Source organism: Sycon ciliatum, chromosome 4 (genome assembly GCF_964019385.1).
Source record: "Sycon ciliatum chromosome 4, ocSycCili1.1, whole genome shotgun sequence".
NCBI lineage: Eukaryota > Metazoa > Porifera > Calcarea > Leucosolenida > Sycettidae > Sycon > Sycon ciliatum.
The window spans coordinates 28,569,921-28,597,015 of NC_088646.1; the positions used below are offsets into that span (position 1 = coordinate 28,569,921).

Genomic DNA, 27,095 nt, shown 5'->3' on the forward strand with positions numbered 1-27,095 from the left:
GAAAGCAGCAGCTGCGACATAGAATATGTCGGTCCTAAGAGCAATGGACTGGGTAGCAAAACACGCCAGCGTACAGTAGTGCAAAACATATCGCCAAGAGTACATAAACTTTATGTACTCTTGATATCGCCCATAGCAAGAGTTCATAACCCGGGGGGGGGTATGAACTCTTGCCCATAGTAGTAGCATCTGTGCCCTGTACATACGCAAAACAATAATCCGACCCGCGTTGCGTTATAGTGCTGCAAGTGCAACTATCGTGGTCAGGCAACCGAGGTAACACAGCGCCACCGGACAAGCCTACGGGACTATACGCAGAACAGCCACATGCACTATTACCATGATTACTGGGTTACGTGTGTGATGATCTTCCCGCCTCTGGGCCCATCATGCATAGGATATTGGAAATAACTTCAGAATCAAAATTCGTTTATCAAGCACTCCTGCTTTTAACGATACGTACTGTACATGTAGTTACGTGGCAGGATAACATTATCATGACTGCTGACTTTCATGACTTTCATTCGTTTGGCAATGGATGATGATATGATCATGATGATGTATGTATTCAAGGAAATGTAAAATAATAATGATATTCGTGGAATACGATGTTGCTGATGATGTTGCTGATGATGAAGATGATGATGATGAATGGCTGATCGATGGATGTGTTGCTGTTGGTGTCGTGTAATCGACAGCAGGCTGCCACACAAGTGAGACTATAACATTGGCAGTTTCAAATTATGGTATCACATGACTAGAGCTAGGTGGAGAAGAGCAGTCCTGGCGGCACACAGACGAACAACTAGGCGTGTCTGTGTGTGTGTGCGCGCGCAGTGCATCTTGACTTGACGGTTGCAGGCCGGGGACAGATTCACTGACGGCCATGAACACACTGAAGCCATGTTAGGGCGACATACCTTACAGGGTACAACTATGAGTGAAAGCAAGTGCAGCTAAACCCTAGTTTGATAGGGAGGTACTAGTGGTACATTCTAAGCGAAGGTTGAATAATAAAAGGGAAATATTTAGGAGATAGAGAGAAAGATAGAGAGAGAGAGACCAAGGCAAGTTGCCACTGGCGCCTAAAAATAAATATCAGCTTCCAGTTCCCAACAACATACCAACTGAAGAGGTTGCTCGCTCTAAAGGTACCCTGACCCTTCTCAGGAGACACCTGGCAAGCTCAGAGTTGTGCATATCACATCTTACCAGACAGTGTGTATGTGTGACAGAGAGAGTGTGTGTGTCTGTTTGTGTACCTCATCTGGCAGTTGGCGATGACTTTGACAAGACCCGAAGGACGCACGCACACACACGTGCACAGCTAACAGCTAGCAGTCAGGTGCAAAACAGAACAGTAGAACAGGGTCGGGCACTGCGGTGACAAGAAAGCGTGTCGTTTCATTCCCTTCAAGATATGACGCAACCTCCACCATCGGAAGATGCGCTTCCACGAGAGCCCGAAGACGGCGTCCGTAGCGTCTGGAAGCAACAGCAGCAACACACAGAACAGTTGGTCAAAACCGAGCGGCATACGCCCTCATTCAAACATGACCAGTCCATAAAGGCATTGCCAAACATCCCATACCTATTAGAACAGCCGTGCAGCCAAATGCTCCCTACCACAGCATGTGCAGGTCCGAGCATAGAATTCGCCTGCTCAATATGAACAAGAATATCTGTCACACAGACAATGAAACTTACTGAAGAATCACGACGCGCAGTCGCAGCTTCATCACTTCCCGGCGCAGTACCATCGGCAGGCGCACCATCAGTTGAAGAACTCGAGGGGATGGCAAACACACAGCCATCCTGTGTCGGCGTCGTTTGGTTCTCCATAACGTCCACTTGAGCCTGGACGATGGAGGACCACTGGTCCGTGACACTGTTCAAGAAGGGCAGGAAGAACTCACTGCAGCAGAACAGAGTGCACACGCAAAAAAGCAAAATTCACAGCATCATGACTTCAACAGTAGTGATGGCGGTTGCGCTAAGCACATCAAGTAGTAGTACTGCAGAAGGAATCCCAGAAACTGATTGCAAGGACATGTAGTACTCGAATGCTTGCGCTAATACTACTCAAAGTACCCAGCACTACAGTAAGTCCAGTGCAAGGCAATGGTACTGTGAGCACTAGCTCCACATCATGGCAGCTGGAAAGCATCATCCGTGCCTCTAGCATTCCTTTCAGGCCCGTTTTAGCGAGCAGCCATGACTCTCTCCTAACTAGGTCACTGCCTCTTATCAGCAGATTGGCACAGCTTGAAAGCATGCCTACATTCCCAACTCAACTGACGCTCACCAGCGATCCTGGGCCCACTTGCAGAGCAAATCCAAGCCGACAAGAATGCGCTCCGCCATTGAGGCCGCTTCCTTGCGCTCGGAGAATTCCGTCAAGCTTGTGGCCACATCACGTGCCACATGTAGTACAGTATTTACTCGACTGCTATCACGCAACACCACGGCTATGAGAATTGCCCAGTCGAAGCAGCCTGCTGACAGCATCACCGTCATCATGTATCTGAACAGTCCAAACACAGAAGAAACGAAATGTTACGCAAAGGAGACTACGCCGGCGAGGCAGAGGCTCGACATGTGTGTGCGTGTGCGTGTCTGCGTCTGTACGTGTGTGTGTGTGTGTGTGTGTGTGTGTGTGTGTGTGTGTGTGTGAGTGTGTGTGTGTGTGTGTGTGTGTGTGTGTGTGGCACATAAAATCTGTACAAGATCAAGAAAATAGAACACATGTATTGCAATTTGCAGCATGGGCTCACCTCAGTTCTTGTTCGGACTGATGAGAGCCCTTACGCGACTCATTCATCTCTGCCAGCACGCTTTCATCCATTGTGTCATCATCGCCACCAAAATCACTCAGTGCATCCAGCGATGAGGCACTTTTGATGCTGATGTTGTCACGCAGTGCTGACGACAACGCCACAAGACTACTCCACGGCGGATTGGTCTTGAACTGGTCTGGAGGCGACATGGAGGCAGCAGCTGCGCTTGCAGAGGCGGCGTTTGCCGAGTCCGATGCAGTCGTACTGCTTGTAGAGCCGCATGACAAGCGTGGAGATAGCAACTGGACATCAGCAGCCGAGCGCCGTACCGCAGAGAACTCAACAGGAGCTAAAACATGGCAGATGCACAAGCACACACGTACAGACAAATAACACATGACACATAGCACCTGGATACTCCTACATTCACCTCTCTTTTTTTAGGAGCACTGCAAGCCTATACAAGCATGGCATAACACATGGTGCATACAGCACCTGTACACATCTATCTTTAGCCAGTGTGCATAGCACTGCAAGCCTATTCAAGCATGTAGAAACACACATTCCGCCATCAATTATTATAGTTACACTACAGAGAATCGTCAACAGTAGTCCTTCAGTTAGTTTACTTGTTGTAAAAATACACGTCTGATAGTTGCACTCACTGTTGGGAAGTGGCCATTCAAAGTCAGTGTGAATCATCTGGAAGCAGGCCATGAAGTTCTCAACCTTCCCGACTCGATACCTGCAAAGGCCGTGGAAGAAAAGAAAAGCATCCCCAAGGCGCAAACAGACAGACAATCACGAACCGCAACAGTGAAAATTCAACCAACGATACCATCATCCAACTGCTCTCATTGATACCACTGCTGGTCAATAGCTACGCGTGCACAAAGATAGGCAAGCGCTATTTCCAATACCCAACAAGAACTACCAGTGCTGACCGGAGGGGACATGTCGACAGGTACAAGACATTTTTAAAAAACAACCTAAAAAACAACCTGCAAAATAATGTAGGCATTATGCAGCAGCGCAGGGATAGTGCACATTAAGAAGTGCAGGGATAAGCCAAAAAAACAGGCGAGATACTTGCTTGGCTTCGGAGTGAGGAAAACACCGGTATACTGTAGCATGGACATTTCGTACTGCGCATCACAATAAGTGGTCAATGCACAGCGAGTTTCAGCCGTGCAGCATACGCCGATGGGTTTTCAATTCGACCATAACTACTTTGAAGTATTTCCCGAAGCCCATCCTACCGAGCCAACTCTTGCCACACCGTGGGACAAAACTATTGCTCACAAACTAGATGACAGACCACCACGTGAAGCTTACACAAAATTGTTCATGTGCCGATAATAGCATACCTTTCCTTCGTTAGCCACGATTTCAAGGGAAAGTCCAGATAGGCAACGAAGCTACCCAAGTCCCGCAGGTTTCCCTCCGCCAGCATCTTGCGAGCATGCCGTGCCAAAATCACGTCAATGAAGTACTGTGCAGTCAGGCAAGCATTTTAGCACGCACACGCACACGCACACACACACACACACACACACACACACACACACACACACACAGAGGATATACACATAAACAGACAAACACTTGTACTTGAGGTGCATTCTAGACAACACACCATAGCCAGGGCCAGTGGGTAAGGAAGGAGTATCCGCTTTCCACAAAGTCACTGGCATTTCTCCTTTTCATTCCCTGTCATCCATTAATAGTACTGCGTTGGCACTGCACCATTCAACAGCTTGCAAGGCTGAGGAACTGATCACCACTATTATAATTTATTATTTGTACATGAGAGGCTGGGCAGGGCTAGACACCAGTTATGGCATCTAGCACTGCCCAGTGTCTCACACAACACAGCTTGAAGTGGCTTTTCTCACTATTCGGCCAGCATTGATCAGACAAATGCTCACCTCCTCTCTTGAAGACTGGATATCGCCAGTGGTGAACACAGGGCTGTACAAAAGACCAAGTGTCGCAATGCAAACACCCGCATCCGCACCCACGTGCACGCGCATGCACACACACACACACACACATACAAACACACACACATGTAAGCACACAGAAAATAAAATGCTGCAATCATTTACGGCGCACCACAACACTACACATGGAGCGGGGAAAAAGCAACTGATCTAGCAAGGACGTGCTTGCGAAATAGAGATCACGTTAAACAATGGGACACTGTTTCATACAGGCGGCGGCTCAAAACAGGTGAGTGTCGCACAGAGACAATGGGTGATAAGTATACTGAAGAACATGTACTTGCACGTGAAAACAATGAAAGATCCACAAAGAATACACAGGCACGCTCAAACAGTGTGATACAGTATAGTACAGCTACTGTCAGCTAGGTTTAGATAGTGACCCAACTTCTCCTTACCGGACAAAGTTCATCTCTGGTTCGTCCTTGCCAGTAGAGTCAGCAGAGGACATCCTGCCCAGAGGTCGGCGTTCAGCGGTCACCGGTGATGTTGCAATGCTTACGGGCGGTACGGACGCTGTCGGTGTTGCAGGCTCTGATGATGCTGCTGCTCCATGATGAGACGACAAGAATGAAAACAAGAGCAACAACAAGAACAGGGTGTAAGTTGCCCTGGTTGATGTGGCACTTGTGCCAGGAAGACAGGTAAAGGCAGGAGAAATCCTTGGTAAATCGTCAAGGCTCGGCTGAAATTGCAAACCCATTCAATAATGAAGAGGCCAAATTCATCGGAGATGAAGCGGCATGATCCATTGAGCAGTGCACTGTACATATACCACACTTGCACGATTAGTGCCCCCGGGGGCAATATTATTTTCCAGTCTATCACAGACAGGGCACTACTAGTATTCAAGAGAAGGCACTATTTTTCAATGCTGGTACAATTATTTACGCCATCCAGCATCCAGCATCAAGAACTGCGATTTTGGCCACATCACCAGAGCAACGACATGACAAGAACACGAGCAAAACAACACCAAACATGCACGTGTGCTTGATCACAAGCCCGGGACACTATTCAAGCAGGGGGCTATAAATTTTTTCATTAGCCTCGCTATTCAAGACAGGGCACTAATCGCACAAGTACGATACATCACAAGCACAGCCCAAGAACGTCAACCAAACGACACTTGTGTGCCTGCCCTACCTATTGTCCTGAGGAAGCGAACTAAATCCTTGGCCAGCTGCAGTAGACATGACAGGAGTACAGTGATGGCAGAACGTTAGCATACGTATTACCTATGCTGTGTACTTGTGCTATCAAATGAGCAACAGTGTACTACAGTCTAGTACTACAACTACATGCCGGCAGTACACAGCCGGAGGAAATACTAGAAACACACGCACGTCCCCAAACAAACATGCACTCACACACATGCACTCACACCCATGTACACACACATACGCACACACATCGTTGTTGACACATTGCACACTCACCGGCCACAGCCTCTGCTCCAGCGATGAATTCAGTAGGCGTGTTGCGTGCTGTACACACCACACAATCCACAAATAGATAAAGGAGGGAGGACAAGAAAAGTTGAAACTCAGATTGAGTGATTCAAGCCATGTACAAATGTGTATGAACAATTCAAGCACATGAGTACCAAAAGGCACTCCACACTTCACAATCAAATTCATCCTGGTTGCCCAGGGGTAAATACTAAATACCAGACATGCACACCAGACGCCTATATATCCATAGAATGTAAGAATAATTATTACAGTGCAAGATGTTTGGTACCCAGGATTTGTAAGATGTTGGACAGTTTAATGTGAGCACTGCATGCTCAACAAAGCAAGCAACCGCATGGGCACTCACACATGCACATCCCCCCCCCCCCCCCCCACACACACCCCACACACATACACGCACGCACACACACACACTCATGCAAAAACACACACACACACAACACGCACAAAACACAGACACACAGACACACAAAACACACACGCACACTGGCACGAATCACCATCCCAGCCTCAAACTCCATAGCTTGAACAGGGAAACACATGTAGCAAGGGCACATACCTGTCGGCTGACTTTCGGTGCTTCAATACTCTGAATGATGATGAGATAGGAGGCAGCCATTTCCAGTTGGTTGTGAGCCAGGCATTCCTGCAACAAAGATAATACACATGTTTCGACTACTGGTATGCCAAGACGATACCAATTGTGTATGTGTGAGTCCATTTCCTTTGGACCCTATGTCTCAAGTTATATCCAAACAATAGGTTTTTTAATAAGGCCGGCCAGCTTGCCTTCCCACCACCAAGTAGAGCAAGATTTCCCCACCAACCTTTCAGCGAAAACGAACATTAGAGCTTTCATAAAAACTTAAAAGTAGGCGAAAATGAAGCCCTCGAAATTTTTGGCTGCGAGTCCAGTGGAAAGAAACTTTGCAGTGACTTGTGAACAAAAAAATCAAGGGTGTCATTTTTGATATTCTCACCAACTTTTACGACAGCACCCTGCACCAGTTTATGTCCCAGCGCTGGCAGGTCTAGCACTGCACAGCACGGGTGGCATTGACTTGCTTGGTCGGATTGCATTCAACAGCACTGTACTAGCAATATCGTCGTCAAGCAGCGCACAACAACATGCCGACTTACAGCGAATAGCTCCTCCGGACTGCCGACGTACTGGAAGAGATGCCTCCATAGTGCGACTTCAGTCTTGCGAGCACACCTACCCACCACCTCTAGGTACTGTGGAAACAGCTTCAGGAATGCAATGATGGCTGGCAGTAGTGCATCTGTTCACAAACGACAATCAAAGCACAACACAGCAAGCCCTGTCATTGTAGAAACGACTATTAAAGCACAGAGAAACAAGACCTGCCATTGGTAGAATGGCAATCAAAACTGATGAGGGGCATACACATTCGCACAGAGAACGAGACAAAAAGTTGCCACCGTCACCAACTCACCCTGCGGTCGCTTGACTGCCTCTTCCTCGAGCACCTCGTGAAGCATTAGCTCAAGCACGTGTGCAAAGTACGGTAATGAACTGCAGCTCTGTGCAATTTCTTCACAATGTACTACCGTGCTACATATCACACAAAACCACAACATAGAAAATAATCATGAATACATGGGATTACAAGCAAAAAAACACAAAACAAAAACAGAAAAACCAAAAGCAACACAAAAACGATGCCAGGTTGTATCATTTCACTTCAGCGCTTCAGGAATTGGCTCACGTCCAGTTACAATCAAGGATCACAACTTCCTTGCTAGTACGTCAACATACTACAGTGCTGCTCAATGAAGTATGATCTCGTGAATAGGTGAAACACTGAAAGCCCAGCATCAGTGCACAGCCAAGCGGCCGCGGGCCCGGCCGGGGCTGCACGGCACCCGGCACTAGGTGACTCGCAAGATTGGATTTCATGACCAGCACTAGTGTAAATGTCGGTTTTCCTGCAACTAACACATCAGAGCAGGACTAAATCCTTCTTTGCGTCCTACAAGTGTCACTAGAACGTTACATGCAGGCAGTCACTGGCCATATCTACCACAACAGCAGCAATATAAACTGAAAGCAAGCTAGGAAGACTTACTTGCGACGAAGTAATGAACGTAAAATATGATGAAGATATATTTGAACCTGATGCAGTCAAACAAAAGTAACAAGACCAGAGGCAACACAAGAACAGAATATTAGGCATAAGTAAATCATTGGACTAAGCTCTATTGACATGACTTCACCCTCAATATTGGCTTTCTGTATGTCAAATGATTGCTTTTGACCCCACCATTGATCATGGAGGTTGACCCAATGCCACTAGGGAGGCTTAGGCACGCGTAACAGATATGACTCCAGCAAAGTTCATACAAAGTACTGCATAAGTGTTTGATTAGATCTTGTTGGAAGATGCTGGTGTACAGTATCTGATTTGATGCACCGGTGCTCAATTTCAGGTTGAGCACAATACGGGAAAAGGTTTTACAGCGTGACTCGACAGCCGAGTGGAGCTACAACAACTTACTGTGCGCTCTGTCGTTGCGAAAGGAAACAGCTGACTGGAAGAGGAGCAGTCGGAGTTGACAACAATCTCCTTGAAGGATTGCGCTACACCAATGACCACCGCATCCTCAAAGCAGATCGCTGACGTAGGCAGAGAGTAGCAACAAAACAAGCCAAACATGTTTACGCATACTTTTAAAGTACAAATGCTATAAACCCTTGCAGCAGACTTAGGCTCATTTGGAAGCCACGCTCGTTTGCTTCAATATTGGATGACGCTGTTAACTAGCTTTGCACAAATACGACAAACTTATACTTTGCATCTAAATCACCAGTTAGCATATTGCTCATAATAAGGGGGCAGTTGCTACCCAGTCGCATTTCATTTGCAGACATCCCCCCCCCCCCCCACAGTAGTACACACCCACACACTCTTAAACGCATACCTAATGGATAAATACGAAGTGGGAATGTGAGCATGATGCGCTTAGAAAGAAACGATGGCTGCGGGTCGTCACTAGTTGGGAAGAGAGGTAGCCACACCTAATGCACAACACAAAGAACAGGCACAAAAAAACCGCAACTGGAGCAGGGTACAAGAAAATGGAAGAGAGAAAGAGAGAGAGAGAGAGAGAGAGAGAGAGAGAGAGAGAGAGAGAGAGAGAGAGAGAGAGAAAGAGAGAGAGAGGGAGGGAGAGAGAGAGAGAGAGAGAGAGAGAGGGAGAGAGAGAGACACACACGCACAGAGAGAGAGAGAGAGAGAGAGAGAGAGAGAGAGAGAGAGAGAGAGAGAGAGAGAGAGAGAGAGAGAGAGAGAGAGAGGGAAAGAGAGAGAAAGAGAGCGAGAGAAAGAGAGAGAGAGAGAGAGAGAGAGAGAGAGAGAGAGAGAGAGAGAGAGATAGAGAGAGAGAAAGAGAGAGAGAGAGAGCGAGAGAAAGAGAGAGATAGAGATAGATAGATAGATAGAGAGAGAGAGAGAAAGAGAAAGAAAGAGCTGTAGTAGAGGGACACACCTTCATGAAGAAACGTCTCACACTGAAGAAGTACAGCAATCAAGAATGCTTCAGTGGCCGCACACAATGACACCAACAAGTCATGCACATTTGTAATCCATGTGTAATACATGTATACACTCCCTCAAGCTCGGCAAGGGTTTCAACAGCCAAGGCGGTGCAAAGATAGCCGTTCATTTTCATCAGGGATACACTGATGCAACACGCCTGCTCTACAGCCTGAAACTAACACTGAAAGTTGCTGACAAGAAATGCTCAGTATGTAAGGGTAACACATCACCCAGGCCGTGCTCACCTTCATCCCGCTTGCACCGCAGCCCAACCACAGCGCCTGCTGCAGGTAGCGGCATGATGTAGAGTGTGCAGCAGACCAGATCATTTCTACAGACGAGGCCAGGGCAACTGGCCGGCAGTACGGTACCTACAGTACAACATAGTAGAGAGCAAAAACCCCATAAAAGAATGGACATAAAAGCAGTCAAGACGGGTGTGAATGCCATCATTCTGAGTGGCATAATATGTTATTATACAAGTAATAGTTTCCCAATACCCCTAAGTAAATCGTCTTTACATGCAGGCCAACAGGTAAGGCTGCATGAGATGCTACTCATCGGGTCACAGCACAAGCTAAACACTGATATCACTTACAGTGCTTGCTGACTGTGATGTTGACGGTTGAGAGGAGGGTGCAGATGCGAGGTCACGCGACAGCACCAGCACTCGGCCGGACACATTCGCAACCAGCGACTTCGGTAACGTTCCCTCCGCCTTCGGATTCGCACTGTTATCACTGTCGGCTGAGAAGCACATGGCAATACAAAGGCAGAGAACAGTGTGGTAAGATATTACAGCACAAAGCTGCCAAAGATTGCACACTCATGGAAGTCAGAGCCACATCAAACTACCGTAGGTCTTTGCTGTACGCACTAAAAATTAAGTAAAATTTAAAAAAAACTGCAATCTGCTAGCTGTGTGCACTGTGCACAACATCACCAAGAGATTCTGCCTTTGCTTAGGGGTCGTCCATAAATATCGAACTTTTTTTTACAAAACGAAATAATTTCGTTATGGGGTGGGAGGGAGTTGACCAATTTCGTTTCAGAAAATATTGATACATGTCCATGGTCGCAGGAGCAGTTGCACACCTGCAACTTTTGTTGTATTATGCATGCATATGTCAACCTTTTTATACGTTCTGAGGGGGAGGGAGGGGTTGGGTCTAAACTAAAATAATTTGTTTGGTGAAAAACGTTCGATAATTACGGACGGCCCCTTATGTATGCTAGAGAAGATCTACCAAATATACAGAGTCAAAGCACATGTGAACATTGCATGGTGTTGAGCAATTCAAGGCAGTTTGCACGAGTGAATTCAGAGAAAACCACCAACAAAGAATAGCATACCCGATGACGCTTCCATTGACATCTCGGTGGGAAACAGCGCGATGAGATGTACTATAGACGGAACGAACTGCGCTAACGATAACTCTGGCATACTGTGCAGCACAATCATGCCTGATCCTAATGCAGGATTGTGTGGACACACACACACACACACACAGACACACATCACTATCACATCACCACCATAACGGCTACAACGACGAGAGCTACAGAAACGGGTATACATCGAATCAAAGTATTTCTTACAAGTGTATGCAATTGCGTTCAATTCAGACTCAAGGCTACGCAACGCCGATAAAGGTGCATATGCAATTCTATCACTGTCGGGGTGTTTGTACAGAGTGCCACAACAACCTCTGGGTTGCCACTAAAGCATACGGTGGTGTCATGTGCATGACCTTTATACAGATTGAGACCCGCGCTTATCAGTATTTTATAGCATTGTTTTACCCGTAGTAGACTAGTAATACATATCATCAAGAGTCCATAACCCAAGAGTATGCAACTGTGATCTCTTTTCTATGGGCCAACCGCGCGGCGCGCTGCCTTCATTACATCATTCAGCTGCAGTCCGCGCACTGCGGAAAATCAAACACCGCACTTTCCCTCTAGTTTGAAATGAACTTTCGTACGGAACTGGAGTTCACGCGCCAGAATTCAGAGATTGTGTAGGTACTGGAACGAATCGAGCAAAAACGGATGGGCTCGTGCGAGAAATTGAGAGTTTGAATGCATGCTTTCAGAGCGTGATGAAGGCAAGTTACGTAATGAAGGCAGCGCGCCACGCATGCACCCATAATCACAGTTGCATACTCTTGGGTTATGGACTCTTGATATCATGGGCGTGCAAGCAAAAGGTCTAGGTACATCATGCATGGGTACACGAGCCAATCTACATATTTCTGTCAGTACATCATGCATAGCTATTAGGGTCATGTATAGGTTTCGGCACCAGTAGACAGTGCGACAGTGGTACAAATAATCTAGAGCAACACTACAAATGCATCTGACCGTGCAAAATGAGCCGGACATCTGACCAGTTCATGTGACAGAAGCAAGCTGGCAGTGGCGAGGAGGAGATGGGATGTGGAGCAAGAAGAGGATGAGAAGGAGGATGAGGAGGCGGACGTGACTGTGACATGGGCAGTGCGGCTGTGCTACGAGGACAAGCCGTAGCCAAACATGGCAGTGACAATGGCCACACGTGATCCAAGGCATGCATCAGCATGCATACTAGTATCTGAACGCCACATTGACGCTAGGACAGCCTACATGCACCATAGCAGTACTGTCCGTCGTTCCTCTCTCGCCCATCCTCACCTCCTCCCATTGGATTGCACACTGCCAGCTTGGTTGTACACATGACGCTGGACATAGGACCTGAACCACCGCTCTTCTTCGGTGAGCGTGGCGCCCGGCCACTGACCAGCATATCGCCACCAGGCTCACTGGTGATGGTTATATTACTACCACTCTTTACCACGTGCTCCCCACTAGCTAGGTTGCTACGGCGGAAGCGCATCAGCTCACCGCTGGGGCCGTTCTTGTCCAGGCGCAGGCCAAACAGGTGCAGCTTCTTGTCGCGCGTCACCACCGACAGGCAGTTGCTTAGCAGGTTGATGAGGTGAATTACGCACGGTACCCGTAATGTCAGAGCTACATTACTGTTGTCGAGATTGGATGATTGGGGATAGAACCGAATCTGCCAGCACACAATAGGGAGAGAGAGATTTTGAGGAGGAAAAAGCCAATGGGGCTTGAAAGTGATGATGTCACAAGTCAATAAATAACAACTTCTGCATCACATTGCATCCACTCTGACCATGGCAACTGTACAGTATGTAGTGGGTAGGCCTCTATGTCACATGCTGGTGTGGTTGTTCATTACCGGTAGTGGGTCCACAGCCAGGAGCGCCCAGTCCAGTCTGTACCGGCACATGTGTCACCCCAATGATTACTGGCCCTAAGAGGCTACCCAGTTCAGACCCTGTACCTACTGTACTCACACATTGGACAAAGCCCTTGAAACATGCATCCATCCATACTAGAGTTTGACCTAAGTGGAAATCAAATCAGTAATTTTACTACCTTTTTGGGGTTGTGACGTACTACCTTCAAGCCCTCTGGTACATGTTACAACAGGGAGCAGCTACACGAAGCTACAAACAAACAAAACAACGATAGCAAGGATTGCGAACACCCACCCACGGACCCACACCCGCCCGCCCACCCACCCACAAACAATAGATGAAAGTCAGTGCACACCTCATCACTGTCATCGTTGTAGTTGTGACATGGTACCACTATCATGTCCTTCCACCATGCCAGACCACCACACACAGTGATATTCGTCTCCTGTGCAGACACATGGGCACACGGATCAAGATCAGTAAACATATGGACACGCCGACACACACAGGCAAGCATACAGACAGCTGGGAGGTAGTTGGCGACGTTTCCTTCTCAAGAAGACCAGTATGGTCGAAATGTCACTCAGTCATGATTACTTCTGTCCTTCTGAGCAATGATCCAGGTACTTTTTTTCATATAGACAGACAGACAGACAGACGTGCACACCAATGGACAGAGCAGACAATACATGTATAAAGCCAATTCAGTGTGTTACAGTAACTGTACGGCTTCTTCATGGGGCTAGCAAGAAGATAACCACTCAGGGATGCTGAGATACAAGTGGGAACTGCCATGAACTTACAACATCGCAATATCAACTTGCGACATTGGAGGCAATAGCAAAGTGCGCATATACACATGCTCCTTACCGTACGCAGTGTGTTGCTATACGAAAGGCATTGTAGTAAGATTGTAAAAGATAACTTGCCTGTGAGACATTGCCGAAGACTTTCCAACGCTGCGTTGCTACATTACAGTGCGCTATGCCGTACTGTCCAGCCACGGCAACATAGCGTGCCGAATCACTCACTGCAACATACTGCACACATGCACATGTGTACACGGACACCCAGCCACATCCACATCCACATACAAACAATCACATCCACACGGATACAGACGTTGGTGGTATGTACATGGCATTAGTCTCAGTTGGCAAGTAAACATCAAGGTGACAGACCATAACCGCTAGCACAGTACTGAGAATACACTGTCCAGACGCCTGCAAGTACACCCATGGCAGCACACACGAGTACTGTTATACGCGTAGGCATTGCCACAAAAGAAGCTACTCAGTCAGCAACAACTGTAAAAAGGAGGAAACCAGAGAGCTCTTACCCGTAGTGGCCAGTTCGCTTGTATATACTTCTCCGGTACCTGATGAGAATGAGGAGATCAAGAGAACAGTCCAGAAGTACAGCAACCCACGTATAAGAGTCACACAGGACATACACCACGCGAGTAAAACACCGTACTGTCTTGTAAAATAACCCGTCTCGTACATAAGAAACCTGTTTTGAACACAAGCCTGATTTTCAAGGTGGACCGTAGGCACATGCACGGGGTTTTAGCGTTGACAAGTACATACAGTCAACTTCGCTAATAACGACTGCGGATATAACGACAATTCGCGAGTAACGACCGAATTTCCATGCCCAGAGCAAAGTCCCATCTAACTGTATACATTTAACTTCGGATATAACGACTATCTGAATAACGACAATTCGCGTATAGCGACATGCTTTTAGTGCCCCGAGGTCATATTCACTGCTTGAATAACGACTTTCTGGGCTTTTGACAGCTATTTCAAGTACCTGTCAGTCAAGTACATGTACCTGTCATGCAGAAGTACCAGAACCTATGGTGATGGATATTATTCATAATTAATAATTATTATAAAGGTACACATGCAAGAAAATGCAGCCAAGGGGGAGAGGGCTTTTTCTTCCTTTTTTATGTTGGCTTCAAAATTGTTGGATTTACCAGCACACCTATATGTATACAATGTACATGTAGTTGTACATGATTGTACAGTAATCATCATACATGTACATGTACATGTCTCTGGCCCTGTAGATGGCTCAAAAAGGCATAATATTAATTTTTTCAATTAATTTCCCTTGCATATTGAATTTTTAGTTCCTTTCAACTGCAATATGAAAATAAAGTACACATTGACATAGAGCAAGAAAAGAGCTTGATTTTGATATGCATGTCATACTATACAAAATATGGGTTCACATACATTCAAATGGGACTTCGGTTATAAGGACACTTCGCGAATAAGGACACTTTTCTGATGCCCCGCCGAATGTCGTTATTGGCGAAGTTGACTGTACTAGAAATACCTGGTTTGCACACAGCCTGATTTGATTACAGGCCTAACCTGACATCGGCTTCTACAGGAATAAGCCCGGCCTTCATACGCGACTTTACGGTAACAGTGTCAAGGAGCCACCGTCTAATTGTAGTCATACCATAGGCATAAACAACCATTTCCCTTGACTCATTGCTTGGCCAAATGCAATGCCACTCACCTGCAGAGTGATCCAAGGTTGCTGGGTGGATTGTTGTTGCTGGTGAGCAAAGTCACTGCCACGCACACCATCCTGTACAGATGAAACGGACACCTGTTTCGACGTGGGCCCAATCACCAGGTTGATGGGAATGGGCAGGTCGACTGATCGCCGTAAGTCATCGTCAAAGCTTGTTCTGCGAGCAGGACATTGGTATCACGCACAGGCAGACACACAAATGCACACACATACACATATGCACACACACACACACACACACACACACACACACACACACACACACACACACACACACACACACACACACACACACACACACACACACACACACACACACACACTCATGCGCACAGTCACAAAGGATTACTTCAGTGACACATGCCTGTTGTTGGATGATGTTCAGTTAGAGACACCCAGACGCAAACAGTTGGCGTGCGATCACATTTGCAGGCAGGGTACGCTTATTTTTAAGTACGTGGACACAATGGTGCATTTGTGCATAATGCCTCAGCATGAAAATTTACAATCTTTCCAAACACATTCACCTGCAGTCAGTGAGCCATTCCCAGAAAAGATCTTTCAGTAATTGTTGAGTTACGCTATCGTATTCTACAAAGCCTAAAGTTTTCAATGGCAAGAATATTCCGATGTTTTGCCGACGCTGGTGAGGTAGATACTCCAGTAAATAGCTTTCGCCTATTGTCACTGCAGACACGACCCATACTTACAGAGAGGTTCGAGACGTAGAAGATTCAGGTCGTGTGCTGGGCATAGGAGGCATGACCCGGCTCCTTAGAATACTCTCGCCGGGCTGCAGCAGAACCTGGTTGTCGCCGTAGAGAACGAGATGTTTCTGATTGCTCTGTTGCAGATACAAGCGAATACATGAGTAAAACAATGCCGCACGTACACACACATACACACACACACACACACACACACACACACACACACACGTGCACATACAGCCACATTCACGCACATGCACACACAGTAGCCATATTTCGCTATACATGTACAATGCATAGGAAGAGCAGAAGAATAGAACATGCATAAAAAGCAACCAAAAGAACCACAGACAGGAATCCTTCAATGTGTTGTGACCCGAGTATGAAGGTGGACCACGGGGCAGCTGGTGACAGCGAAGGGCGATGTTCTTAGGCGTGCGCCTTAGAGGAGCACCTTCACGATCTTCCTCTACTATGGAGATAGGCCACCGCCAGTCAAACTGGCAACACCCATGTGAAGACATAGGGAAGCGCTTTGCGCCGGTGAGTGAGGCTACGAAATATAAATCTCAGTTTAGGGCTCGGAGACGGAAATTCGGTGACTTCTGATGTTGTCGACTTTATTTAAAGTGGAGTTCGAAAACAGGCTTCAGCCTAATAACAATAGTCCCACTGATGCAAACTTATACACGGATTCAAAGCTTACAAAACATGGATTTGATGTCAGGGCACTCTTCACAAACTTCATGGTAAAGATGCTTCCTGTAGGGTAGACAAAGATAGAAGCCAGGCATCACATCAATAAAATGAATACATACGGCAAACAAAGCACAATATAGAGACAGAAACAAAGCCATATCTAGGAGACCCCATGTGAGATTCTGGATGAAGCTGCACTTATTCAATGAGCCGGCATACATGGGTAAAACCTACCAAATGCGAATGTAGCATCTGCATCATTCATGCACTCGTCTGGTAAAAAGAGTGAAGACAGAATTTGACTGTACCTTGCGTTTGGGGTGCATCTGGATGCAGGGAATTTGCCAAGAACATCAGCTGGAAACCAGTAGCTAGCCAAGCCTGCGGAATAACATACGATCGCCATCACAGAGAAAGAGGAACCCTGTATAAGAAGTGCTATAATACGTGTGCCAACCAGTGCTGGCGCGTCTGAGAGTACAATGATACCTCGCAGGCCGAACATAAACCAGCATAACAACAAGGAAAACATGGGAGTGGTTATGTGTAAGCACACCCACACACATCCACACCATGTACCATGGATACGCCCGTCGCAAGAGAAGCACACAAATATGCAAGTGCACTGGATGTGCACTCACAGATTTTCCCTTATAGCAACGATAGCGGACAAGATCTGAATGAGACAGATCAAGACTAGCACCAGATAACTGCCTAATCCCCCCCACACACACACACATGTGCACACACACACATGTGCACACACACACATGTGCACACACGCACGCACGCACACCCACACACCCACGCACGCACACATACACACACACACACACACACACACACACACACACACACAGAGTTCCTGTACTCACCAATGAATATATCTCAAGCTGGCAATGCATCGGCCAGGAAGGCAGGAGTCTGTGAAAGCAACACATGACGCACAAAGGCGAATCAGAGGCTGAAAGCTGTTCATAGTGCACAGCAATCTCACTACAACTTGAAGTACAAAGGCGACATGTCAACCAAAGTAGAGTCCACCAACAAGTAACCAGGGTGACCTTCACTCTCATTGAGTGCAACGGCCTACAAGTAGCAAATCTAAAACGTCAGCTCCTTCTGAGCTTGCAGACATACTTGTGATCGTTGGTAACCGATGCATATAGCAAAGATCCGAAACAGCTCCACACGGCCAAGCCAAAGCCGTGCCAGGACATGGCGAGTGCGTAGCCATCGGGTGACCACTGTAGGCACTTGACTGCGCCCAGGTGTAGGTCTGCATGGTGACGACACAACCACAGCAACCATGATCACTAATGATATTAGTTTCTTCACTGGATCTGTTACAGGGCAGCAGAGTGTGGTAACTGCTACACAACAAAGTACATGTAATAGTGAACATGAGGGAAAGATGCCAAAGTATCTATGACAAGGAACAAAGAGGGTAGTAACAGCTGCTGGAAAAGTGCTCAATACATAGCATGCCTGAAAACTGCCATACACACCAAGGACACAAGCTGATACGGGTACCTACCAGGCACAATCATGGGAAACCCATTGAGGCTTGCACAACTAGTTAAGGAATACAGTCACACCTTGTTTATCTGGTCCCCTCGCCAACTGATGGGCACTTTCTTAGAGTAAGGAGTAAAGGGTTTGGTATGTTTCAGTTACCCAGCTCCTTCCAAAGAAAACATAATACGCTTTCCCTTTACAGAAACCAGTGAAAACCAGAACGAGCTCCTACCCTCACTTTTAGCCGGAAAAGACCCCCCCCCCCCCCCCAAACTTACTCGGGTAGTCGGTGCTTGCCAGGAACAGTGTGTGAGAGAGCATCAACTTGTTCAACTCATCCTCAAGTGTGAAGACAAAACACTTGCCACTAAGCAATAGCAAATGACATACGCACACACGCGCGCACACACACACACCCGCGCACGCACACACACACACACACACACACAAATGAGGCTAAAGACCAGGCCCAATAGGCATCCTGTCACATTCGATGAAAGGTTCCACCAGTGAAGGAAGAGCCATTCCCTAATTGACCAGGAAAGAATGCTTGCAACCGGTTTGAAGCCAAACCTGGTGAAGAAGAAATAAAAATAAATAAAGAAGAAAGACCTACTACACCACCGCCGCCACCGTGATTAACTACCACTGCCAACGCCCCCACCCAACTACAGCCCTTGGACGTGCTCACAAAACTGCCACTGGCACCCTTCACAAGGCAATGGCACACGAGATACACCTTTATCTGGTCATGTGGACACTCACCTCCGCGTGCCAACAGCCATCAGCCTAAACTTCCCGTTTAGCGCCACCCGGTTCGCAGCCTCCACACCGGGAGCCCAGGCGAGTGCCGTGTGCTGTAGAGGCATTCCAGAGTACACACAACATCCCGCTCAATCTAGACTACATGCTCAATCATGTCAACCCAGGAATTATCAAAATCCCTAGATAAAGACATCTGCCATCTAAATGAGATGCAAGGAGAACAGGAAATTGTGACGGCAAGTCAGTGCGTCCTACTGCACAGACTTGGTCATAATAATACACCAAGCAGAATAGCACCATCAAGCAGAGACAACCTTAACAGATACAGTCGCAGTCGCTTTAAACAGACCTAGAAATGCCACAAGGTCACTGTGTTGTCCCCCACTGGTAGGAATAAAACAAGCAATTACAGTAAAATACGTAACAATACCTATCTGCATGTACTGCCAGCTAGCTGATACGCATGCGGACGGTGGATACAATGACTGATGGACTCACATTCTTCGCTGGATTCAGCCAGAAAGCTGCTTCGCCAGTGTTGAAGACAAGGCCGATGCCACGCATCAGTGGCTGAAATTCCAAGTGGACAACATACTTCTCAACGTTTTCCGAGGAAGGGGTCGCTGCTGCAGCTAAATAAGACACGGGACACGGCAATACGAGAATGGGAAGAATTAGAACAGATGAACTCAGTGGAGGGCAGCCATGATACTGCCTTTACCCATACAAGCATGGGTGAAGCAGCCGATCCACCTGGTTAACCTTTAGCTGAGCTAGATTATAGTGTACCAACTACGGTTCGACACTGAACACTGAATGGCATGGACTGGTGGGGATTAGTGCGGCACTAATAATACAGTGAATCAAGTACTTCATGTACATGTATGAAGCATGTCTGCTTGCTGGACTAGCCAGGCGAGCCGAACAGGCATGACCAAAATGGTGCATGACACTATGATAGCAGTGATTATAGATCTTTATCCATGGAAAACGATTACAGAAAATACCCAAAATACAGTAAAACCTGGTGTAAGCGACCTCTCGTTTTAGCGACCACCTGCTCTCAACGACCGTTTTTCCATGCACGGACAGTTCTACACAGACACTGTGAGACCTGGTTCTAAAGAACACCTGACTTTAACGACCGCTTTTCCTTGAACCGTGGGGTGGTCGCTTAAACCAGGTTTTACTGTACAACATAGACATTCGGTGACAGACTTAAACCATGTGTTTCCCGTACGCGAAAAAAGAATTAGGCTATAGGCAGGGTGATTGGGTGGTGAAGCTGATAGGGGCACGCACATAACATAGTAAGTACACAAAGAATGCAAAAAGAAGGGCCAGGAAAACAGGGCACATTGCAAAGAGCTCACACCTACCATCGGGATTAACTAGAGGTGGCATTGTCAGAGCATACATTAGCGAGCCATTCCACTTGTAGCGAAGGATGTGCGTCTTCGTCACAACACATGGACCATCAATACGATGAAGGCTATGGTATACGGAGCAACACAACAAAGAACAAACGATTAACCACAAAGGAAGAGTTTTAAGCTACAGATTTTGCAACTAAACCTGAGAGACAAGGAACGAGAAAGAGAAAAGAGAGTGAGTGAGTGAGTGTGTGTGAGTGAGTGAGAGAGAGAGAGAGAGAGAGAGAGAGAGAGAGAGAGAGAGAGAGAGAGAGAGAGAGAGAGAGAGAGAGAGAGAGAGAGAGAGAGACAGAGAGAGAGAGAGAGAGAGAGAGAGAGAGAGAGAGAGAGAGAGAGAGAGAGAGAGAGAGAGAGAGAGAGAGAGAGAGAGAGAAGGTGAGCCACCATAGCCGAACACCATAGAACTAAAACAACGCACCATGTTATTTCTCCAGCCACTGGCACAACGTTAGTGTGAGTAAGGGTAACAGAAGACACAATCCTGCAAACAAAACAACAAACAGACCATTAGCCAATGGAGCAAGAGTTCTGCCCGTCTTGCCCTATGCAACCTTTACACCAGACACAAGAAAAGAAAATACAACGGCTCAAAATGGTGAATGTACAGTATGGAAGTCTTTTCCATCTGAAGTAGGCATTAGCGTCAACGATGATCAGACTGTGAGAAAGTTGAAAGCATTCATTTCGCACTTCAGGACAAAATGCATACGATACGAAACTCGCCTCTGAGCAGCTAACGTAGGAAGAGGACAAGGACTGAGAAACAGAGGGCACCCGGTTCAAGCCCTGCTTTGGTAAGCGGAATGACGTATCCAACCGTGCTGCGACCCACAGTTAATTAGGAACTCGTACCAGGCCACGAGGGTAACATGGATGCAGCAACTCGTATTTTCAATCTTTGACCACTTTGTGGTGGGTCTGATCGATTCACCTCTCACCGCTTTAGGAGCTGCATCTGCGCCTTGATCCTCAGGGTAGTGACATTCCTACGGACGTGGAAAATTCAGTCTGACTGAATTCACCCAAGCCGTTAACCCTTTGAGCACGCATGACGTATTAATACGTCACGTACAGTGTCACTGCACCCACGCATGACGTATTATTACGTCGTGAGTGTACATAGCGTACAAACGCGATTTGCATGAACCGCGTGAGTTCAAACTATCGTAACTCGGTCAATTCTTGGCCGATTCTCACGATCGAAATATGTATCTGCAAGAGAAAACTCTCAGCTTGCGATAGAAACAATCGCCGAAGCGATACGACCCCGGGTTGTTGAGATATGCGACTCGACACGGCAAATTCAAATCGATTTTTTTGCGAACTCTGCAGAACGCGTATTTTCCATTTTCGATCATTTTCGCGCTATCTGCTGCCATGGAAACTAGATTCAAATGATGGCAGCGGATCTGGGGAGTCCTCAAAAAAATTTGAGCTCGATGCGAGCAAGGAGAGTGAAATGGCAGCTGAGGATTTGATCTCTGGCCGTGCTCAAGTCTGTCGAGCGCGTGCGTGAAGTTTGCCAGACTGTAGCATGGGCTTTTGGTGTCGCTCCGAGCTGAGCTTGGAACTATTTTGTTCCTCGCCTCAAGACCTTTGCAGGAAGCTCAAGATCGTGGAATTCGTCCAAAGAAAGGTAAAGTTATAGATCCTTGAACAGCTACTACTTTCATAGGAAAAACGCGATTTTTGCAGGTGTTGACGTGGGGCGGCATTCAGGTAGCGTCGTGCTCAAAAGGTTAAACAAAATTTGCTTTACAAGTGTGCAATAGAAGACCGACACACATGTACAACACGCAAAAGATCAACACATCATGTACTACATGTAGGCATAAGTGTATACGTACCCATGGTGTGCTTCGTTGGGGAACGCTGTCTCTGACGTATCGTTTTCAACGTGGAAGAACAGCAACCGTCCACTGGACGTCTGCATTGTAGAACAACAAAGAGGGCACACAGGAAACTGGCCACTCATGCAAAATCGACTGACTGAATGTCTTTGCTTGGGTTAAAATACCTCCACCGGCTATTTACGACAAGTACGATAACAGCCACGCTGGATCGTTCCCAGATGCGGTGATATCACAGTAGGGTAAGTCCTCTCTCCACACAACATGCTGTGACATCATATAGGCTGCATGCACAACGATGAAACATGCATTATAAGCATGCGGACAGGAATGCATGCATAATAAGCATGCGGACAGGAATGCATGCCTGTACTGTTTTAGATCCAAATATTATTGGCAAATAATAATTTCCAATGCACCCAGTAGAATGTGTATGGATGACATCAAAGTGGACATCCAGTGCACACCAGCATCATTAATCCTGTCAACAAAGAGTCGAAAGAAAGGCAAAGGCATACATACTGCCTGGCAAACACACTGAATATTTCCACAAGAAAATTTCACGTGAGCGGCAACTTACGGAAACAACAAGACGATCTCCACTGGCAGCCCACACAAGATCGGCATTGGTGCCATGGTCGCTTATTGACTTCTCACAACGCGAGTAGACAGATGACAATACGCGCGGCTGTAGTAACAGACAAATGCACGCATACAAACACACTTGCCAATGTTCATACTTCGGACGTACATCCAAACGTACCCTTGAAGAGTGAAAAGGCAAGTGGCAAAGCTATTCATTAGCAGCGAACTAGGAAGGTAGAAAGAGGAATTTTCTCCGGCTTCTTTCAGGGTTATGCAAAGATGCTGATGTGAAATCGGTGCCGGCTAGCCAATTCTGGACTTTCTAGTAGCTCCCCGTGCCAGCCAGATATCACGTGCGTACAGTACAAGTACCATTTATAATACGGAAATACTATGGAGTGTAACATACAGAAACGCAAAGACACAAAACTTTATTCATAATTATGGTGGTAAACACACACCTGGCAATATGGCGGTAAAAACACGCCGGCCATTAATTAAACAGGAAGAAAGGAGATAAATGGCTGTAAATACAGAAATGCAAGAGGTTAAAAGTACTTGAAGTACTACAACGTGCCACAGTACTGCCGGGCGCCGAAGAACGGCCAGGCTAGAATTTCACCAATTTTTAAGAACGGTCTAGGCTGGATGTTTTGCAGATAAGAACGGAAACCGTAATGTACACTATAATGTACACTCAAGACGTATAACTCTGCATAAATGTACATGTACATGTAAGACTGTACCATCAAAGAACGAAACCGCTGTGTTCGCTAAAAATCAGAACGGGCTAGGCTAGAACCCTGACCCCCCCCCCCCCCCCCAGTTCTTCGGCACCCGTCAGTACTGTAGTCAGGAGGATAGGCAGTGAGTGGCTTTCGCCTTGTTCATCACTTAGCCCAAACTGCCACCGCATGCGCTGTCCGGCGTTCACCACACCAACAACATGACTCCAAGGTGCCAATAGTAGCAAGTCCTCCACACAGCGGTCTCAATCATACAGGTCTCAATTGGGAAGGTGAACTTGTGGATAGCACTCCTTTATACGGTGAGAACTACTGTGAAGATGAAGCAGCGCAACCGAGCGCTTTGAGGTAACAATAGTGAAACACACACGCAGAAGAAGTGCAAGATCACGCTGATGACGCGTAAGGCACTGCGGACATAGATACAATGTCATACTGTAGACATGTGACAACAGCGCAGTGTGGTGGCGAGTGAGCGAACGGAGTGAATGCCCCAGGGGCTTCTCGAGCGACTACTTGGCAATGCTGTGCTGCAGCCTCCCAAAAAAAGCCTGAACTGTCACCTCACATTGCTCGGCATATTAGTTCTGTGTGTTATGATCTCTTGCGCCTACAGTATGATATGTATGTCCGCAGTACCTTAAGCGTATCAGTGTGATCTTGCACGTATTCTCCGTGTGTTTGCACCTATGTTACCTCAAAGAGAGCGATTTCGCCACTTCATTTTCACAGTAGTTCTCTGCATAAATGAGTGCTATTCACAAATTCTAACCATTCAGTACTCCCATAACCTTCACTGATGAGATCTGTATAATCGAGACAGCTGGAGTTGATACCGGCATCTACTACACCTTGGAGCCCCGGAAATGTGTTGCTGGTGCGGTGAACGAGATCGCCCAGAGAGCACATGTGTTGGCGAGGTACAAAGTGGCCCCACATTTACTACTGCTGTCTTTCCGAGTGTACACGTGCTACAGTCGTGGCAAGTGAAATCTGACACTTGCCATAGGGGACAGCGCCACAAATGGACATCAATGATGTAATGAGCTGTACCTGATTTGTACATTAGAGCCGTATGCATCCCACACAGGTCGAAAGGTCACAGCGTAGATACACACGGTTCACCGACATGGTACACATAAGGGGTCGTCGCAAAAGTTTTTTGTCGTCCCTGAAACGAACAGGATTCATTTGGGGGGGGGCGAGAGCCAAAATCGCAAGTCGACCGACACTGTACATATGACATGTACATGCATGCGATTTTCGTCGTCCAGCATAGCAAGCTGTGTTCGTTTCAGAGGGAGGGGAGGGGTCCAAGTACGAAATGAACGATGTTCGTTTCAGGGACGACAGAAAACTTTTGCGACGACCCCTAAGGAGTATTGGTATCCAGTCCCCATTCATTTTTTTGCCAGCACCTTTGAACCTTTCTTGTGAACCTTGACTGTGATGAGTAGGAGTTCTGTCATGAGACAGATAAAAGTTGTATGTGACACAGTCATGACTGTACTATGTATGCAGGACTGCAGACTGCATGGTGTATTCCCTTATGCCAAGTGTCGGATTTCACTTGCTAGCACTGTATTACTGTATCCTGCAGCAATTCTAGTTACTACAATATGGGCTAGCAGAAAGCCACACTCAAAAGCTGCATATGGTTGGGGTAACCCAACTGACCCAACTCCATTCTTCAAAGGTTTTACCGGTATACACATGTGTACTTGTAATGCAGTGAAGGCAACGAGGAAACTAATACACACAGCGAGCCTGCACCGTTCGCGGATACGCACTTTCATGCACTAGTCGCACTGCCCGCTGTGCACCGCAGTGTCATTGGGGTGAAGCATTCTTCACTCCAGTATCTGCTCATCAACTGCCAGTGGTCAGCAGAATATACATGTACAATCGAGCCGTCCTATGTTCGCGAAAAGCAATTGTGTGTCGGACTTCCAGATGCATCGTAACTGCATCAAACAATATCTACGCCACAACACATGCATATTCTTGCTCACGCAGCCCCATAATTTGCAATCGTGCCACCCAAACCACAAACCTGTAAATGCCAACCGTCAACGACACACTGTGGAGCCTTATGATTTAACCATACCATGCCACATCCATATGATCACTTCAACAATGAGAGAAACGTATTTCTGATTTTCAGTACATACTAACATAGTGTATCTACCGTACTGGCAATATATATGGTCGCAGTGAGGCCATGAAGCGTTACATTGGCACATGTTTACCGCACGCAGGGCGTTACATGCAAAGTCGCACAGGAGCCGTTACACAGGTTTCTATATTGCCGCAGTCCTTTTTTTGCTATTGCAGGACTTCCTGCTGCGTCCAGTTTTGAACTTTTCACCACGCGGTACACGTGCTTTCACAGTTTTCAGCCTTTTTTGCAATGAAAAGATCGCCGCACCCCGCCGGACGCGCGTTACGAACGCAACGAAAATTTGTCGCACTAGCCTGGTCGCGCGTTACGCCGCACCCCCCTGCGTTACGCGTTACGCGGCAACATATATTGCCAGTACGGTACTTCACTTTAGTCCAGAATCCTTTTTTTTTTAAAGATTTGTCAAGTTGCACAGTGCAATTCCTGTGGCTGCTACAATTAACGTATCAAAGCTCCAAAACTCGACCACCTAAACGACTGTGATGGTCCCAAGATGTGATAAATTCTGCTGCAGTACTTGAAATGCCGGGGAAAGAATATGAAGGCTGATTGAATCGGTATTGCCGGATAAATAAATCAGAAATCAGTGAACAGCACGCACCTTGCTAGACCAGATATACAGAGACCGCGCTGACAACACGGCAAACAGGGACTGGGAGTCATTGGCTCTAACGAGTATGAGATCCCCGCCATCACTATCTTGGGGCTTGAAAACATCAGGCCATCCGACTGAGAAGTACATAATTCAAGGTCAGATGTTGCGAAAATCACTGCTGCCTCATAACGCCGAATCCGCAAATCCCAAAGCTAATAAATTCTGTGGCCTTCCGCAAACCCACAACCAAATTGTAGCACAGTTTTGGTACAATACAGACAATGCCGGCAATTACTTCGCTTCCATTTCACAAAAGAACCTTCACTTCCCCACACATTACAAGACATTGGCTAGACCTCCTTCCTTTGAAACCAGGGA

General features: G+C 46.9%; 1 protein-coding gene across 1 annotated transcript; it reads right to left on the reverse strand.

The window, feature by feature from the left end:
• Positions 1-412: 412 nt before the first annotated feature.
• On the reverse strand, positions 413-27,095 carry LOC135815475 (guanine nucleotide exchange factor subunit RIC1-like). Its single transcript, XM_065328780.1, has 37 exons — positions 26,724-27,095; positions 23,190-23,297; positions 22,607-22,686; positions 21,178-21,240; positions 20,706-20,818; positions 19,825-19,958; positions 19,327-19,418; positions 18,840-18,928; positions 18,184-18,322; positions 17,919-17,967; positions 17,352-17,424; positions 17,051-17,106; positions 16,345-16,478; positions 15,617-15,791; positions 14,418-14,456; positions 14,008-14,118; positions 13,434-13,523; positions 12,699-12,870; positions 11,169-11,285; positions 10,414-10,562; positions 10,061-10,186; positions 9,199-9,295; positions 8,775-8,893; positions 8,346-8,392; positions 7,713-7,831; positions 7,396-7,538; positions 6,815-6,901; positions 6,220-6,267; positions 5,927-5,963; positions 5,179-5,326; positions 4,706-4,748; positions 4,145-4,269; positions 3,443-3,522; positions 2,775-3,126; positions 2,306-2,524; positions 1,708-1,915; positions 413-1,485 (listed from the first exon to the last, which is right to left on the reverse strand). The coding sequence occupies exons 1-37, from the start codon at positions 26,862-26,864 to the stop codon at positions 1,414-1,416; spliced, it is 4,194 nt and encodes a 1,397-aa protein (XP_065184852.1). The 5' UTR covers positions 26,865-27,095; the 3' UTR covers positions 413-1,413.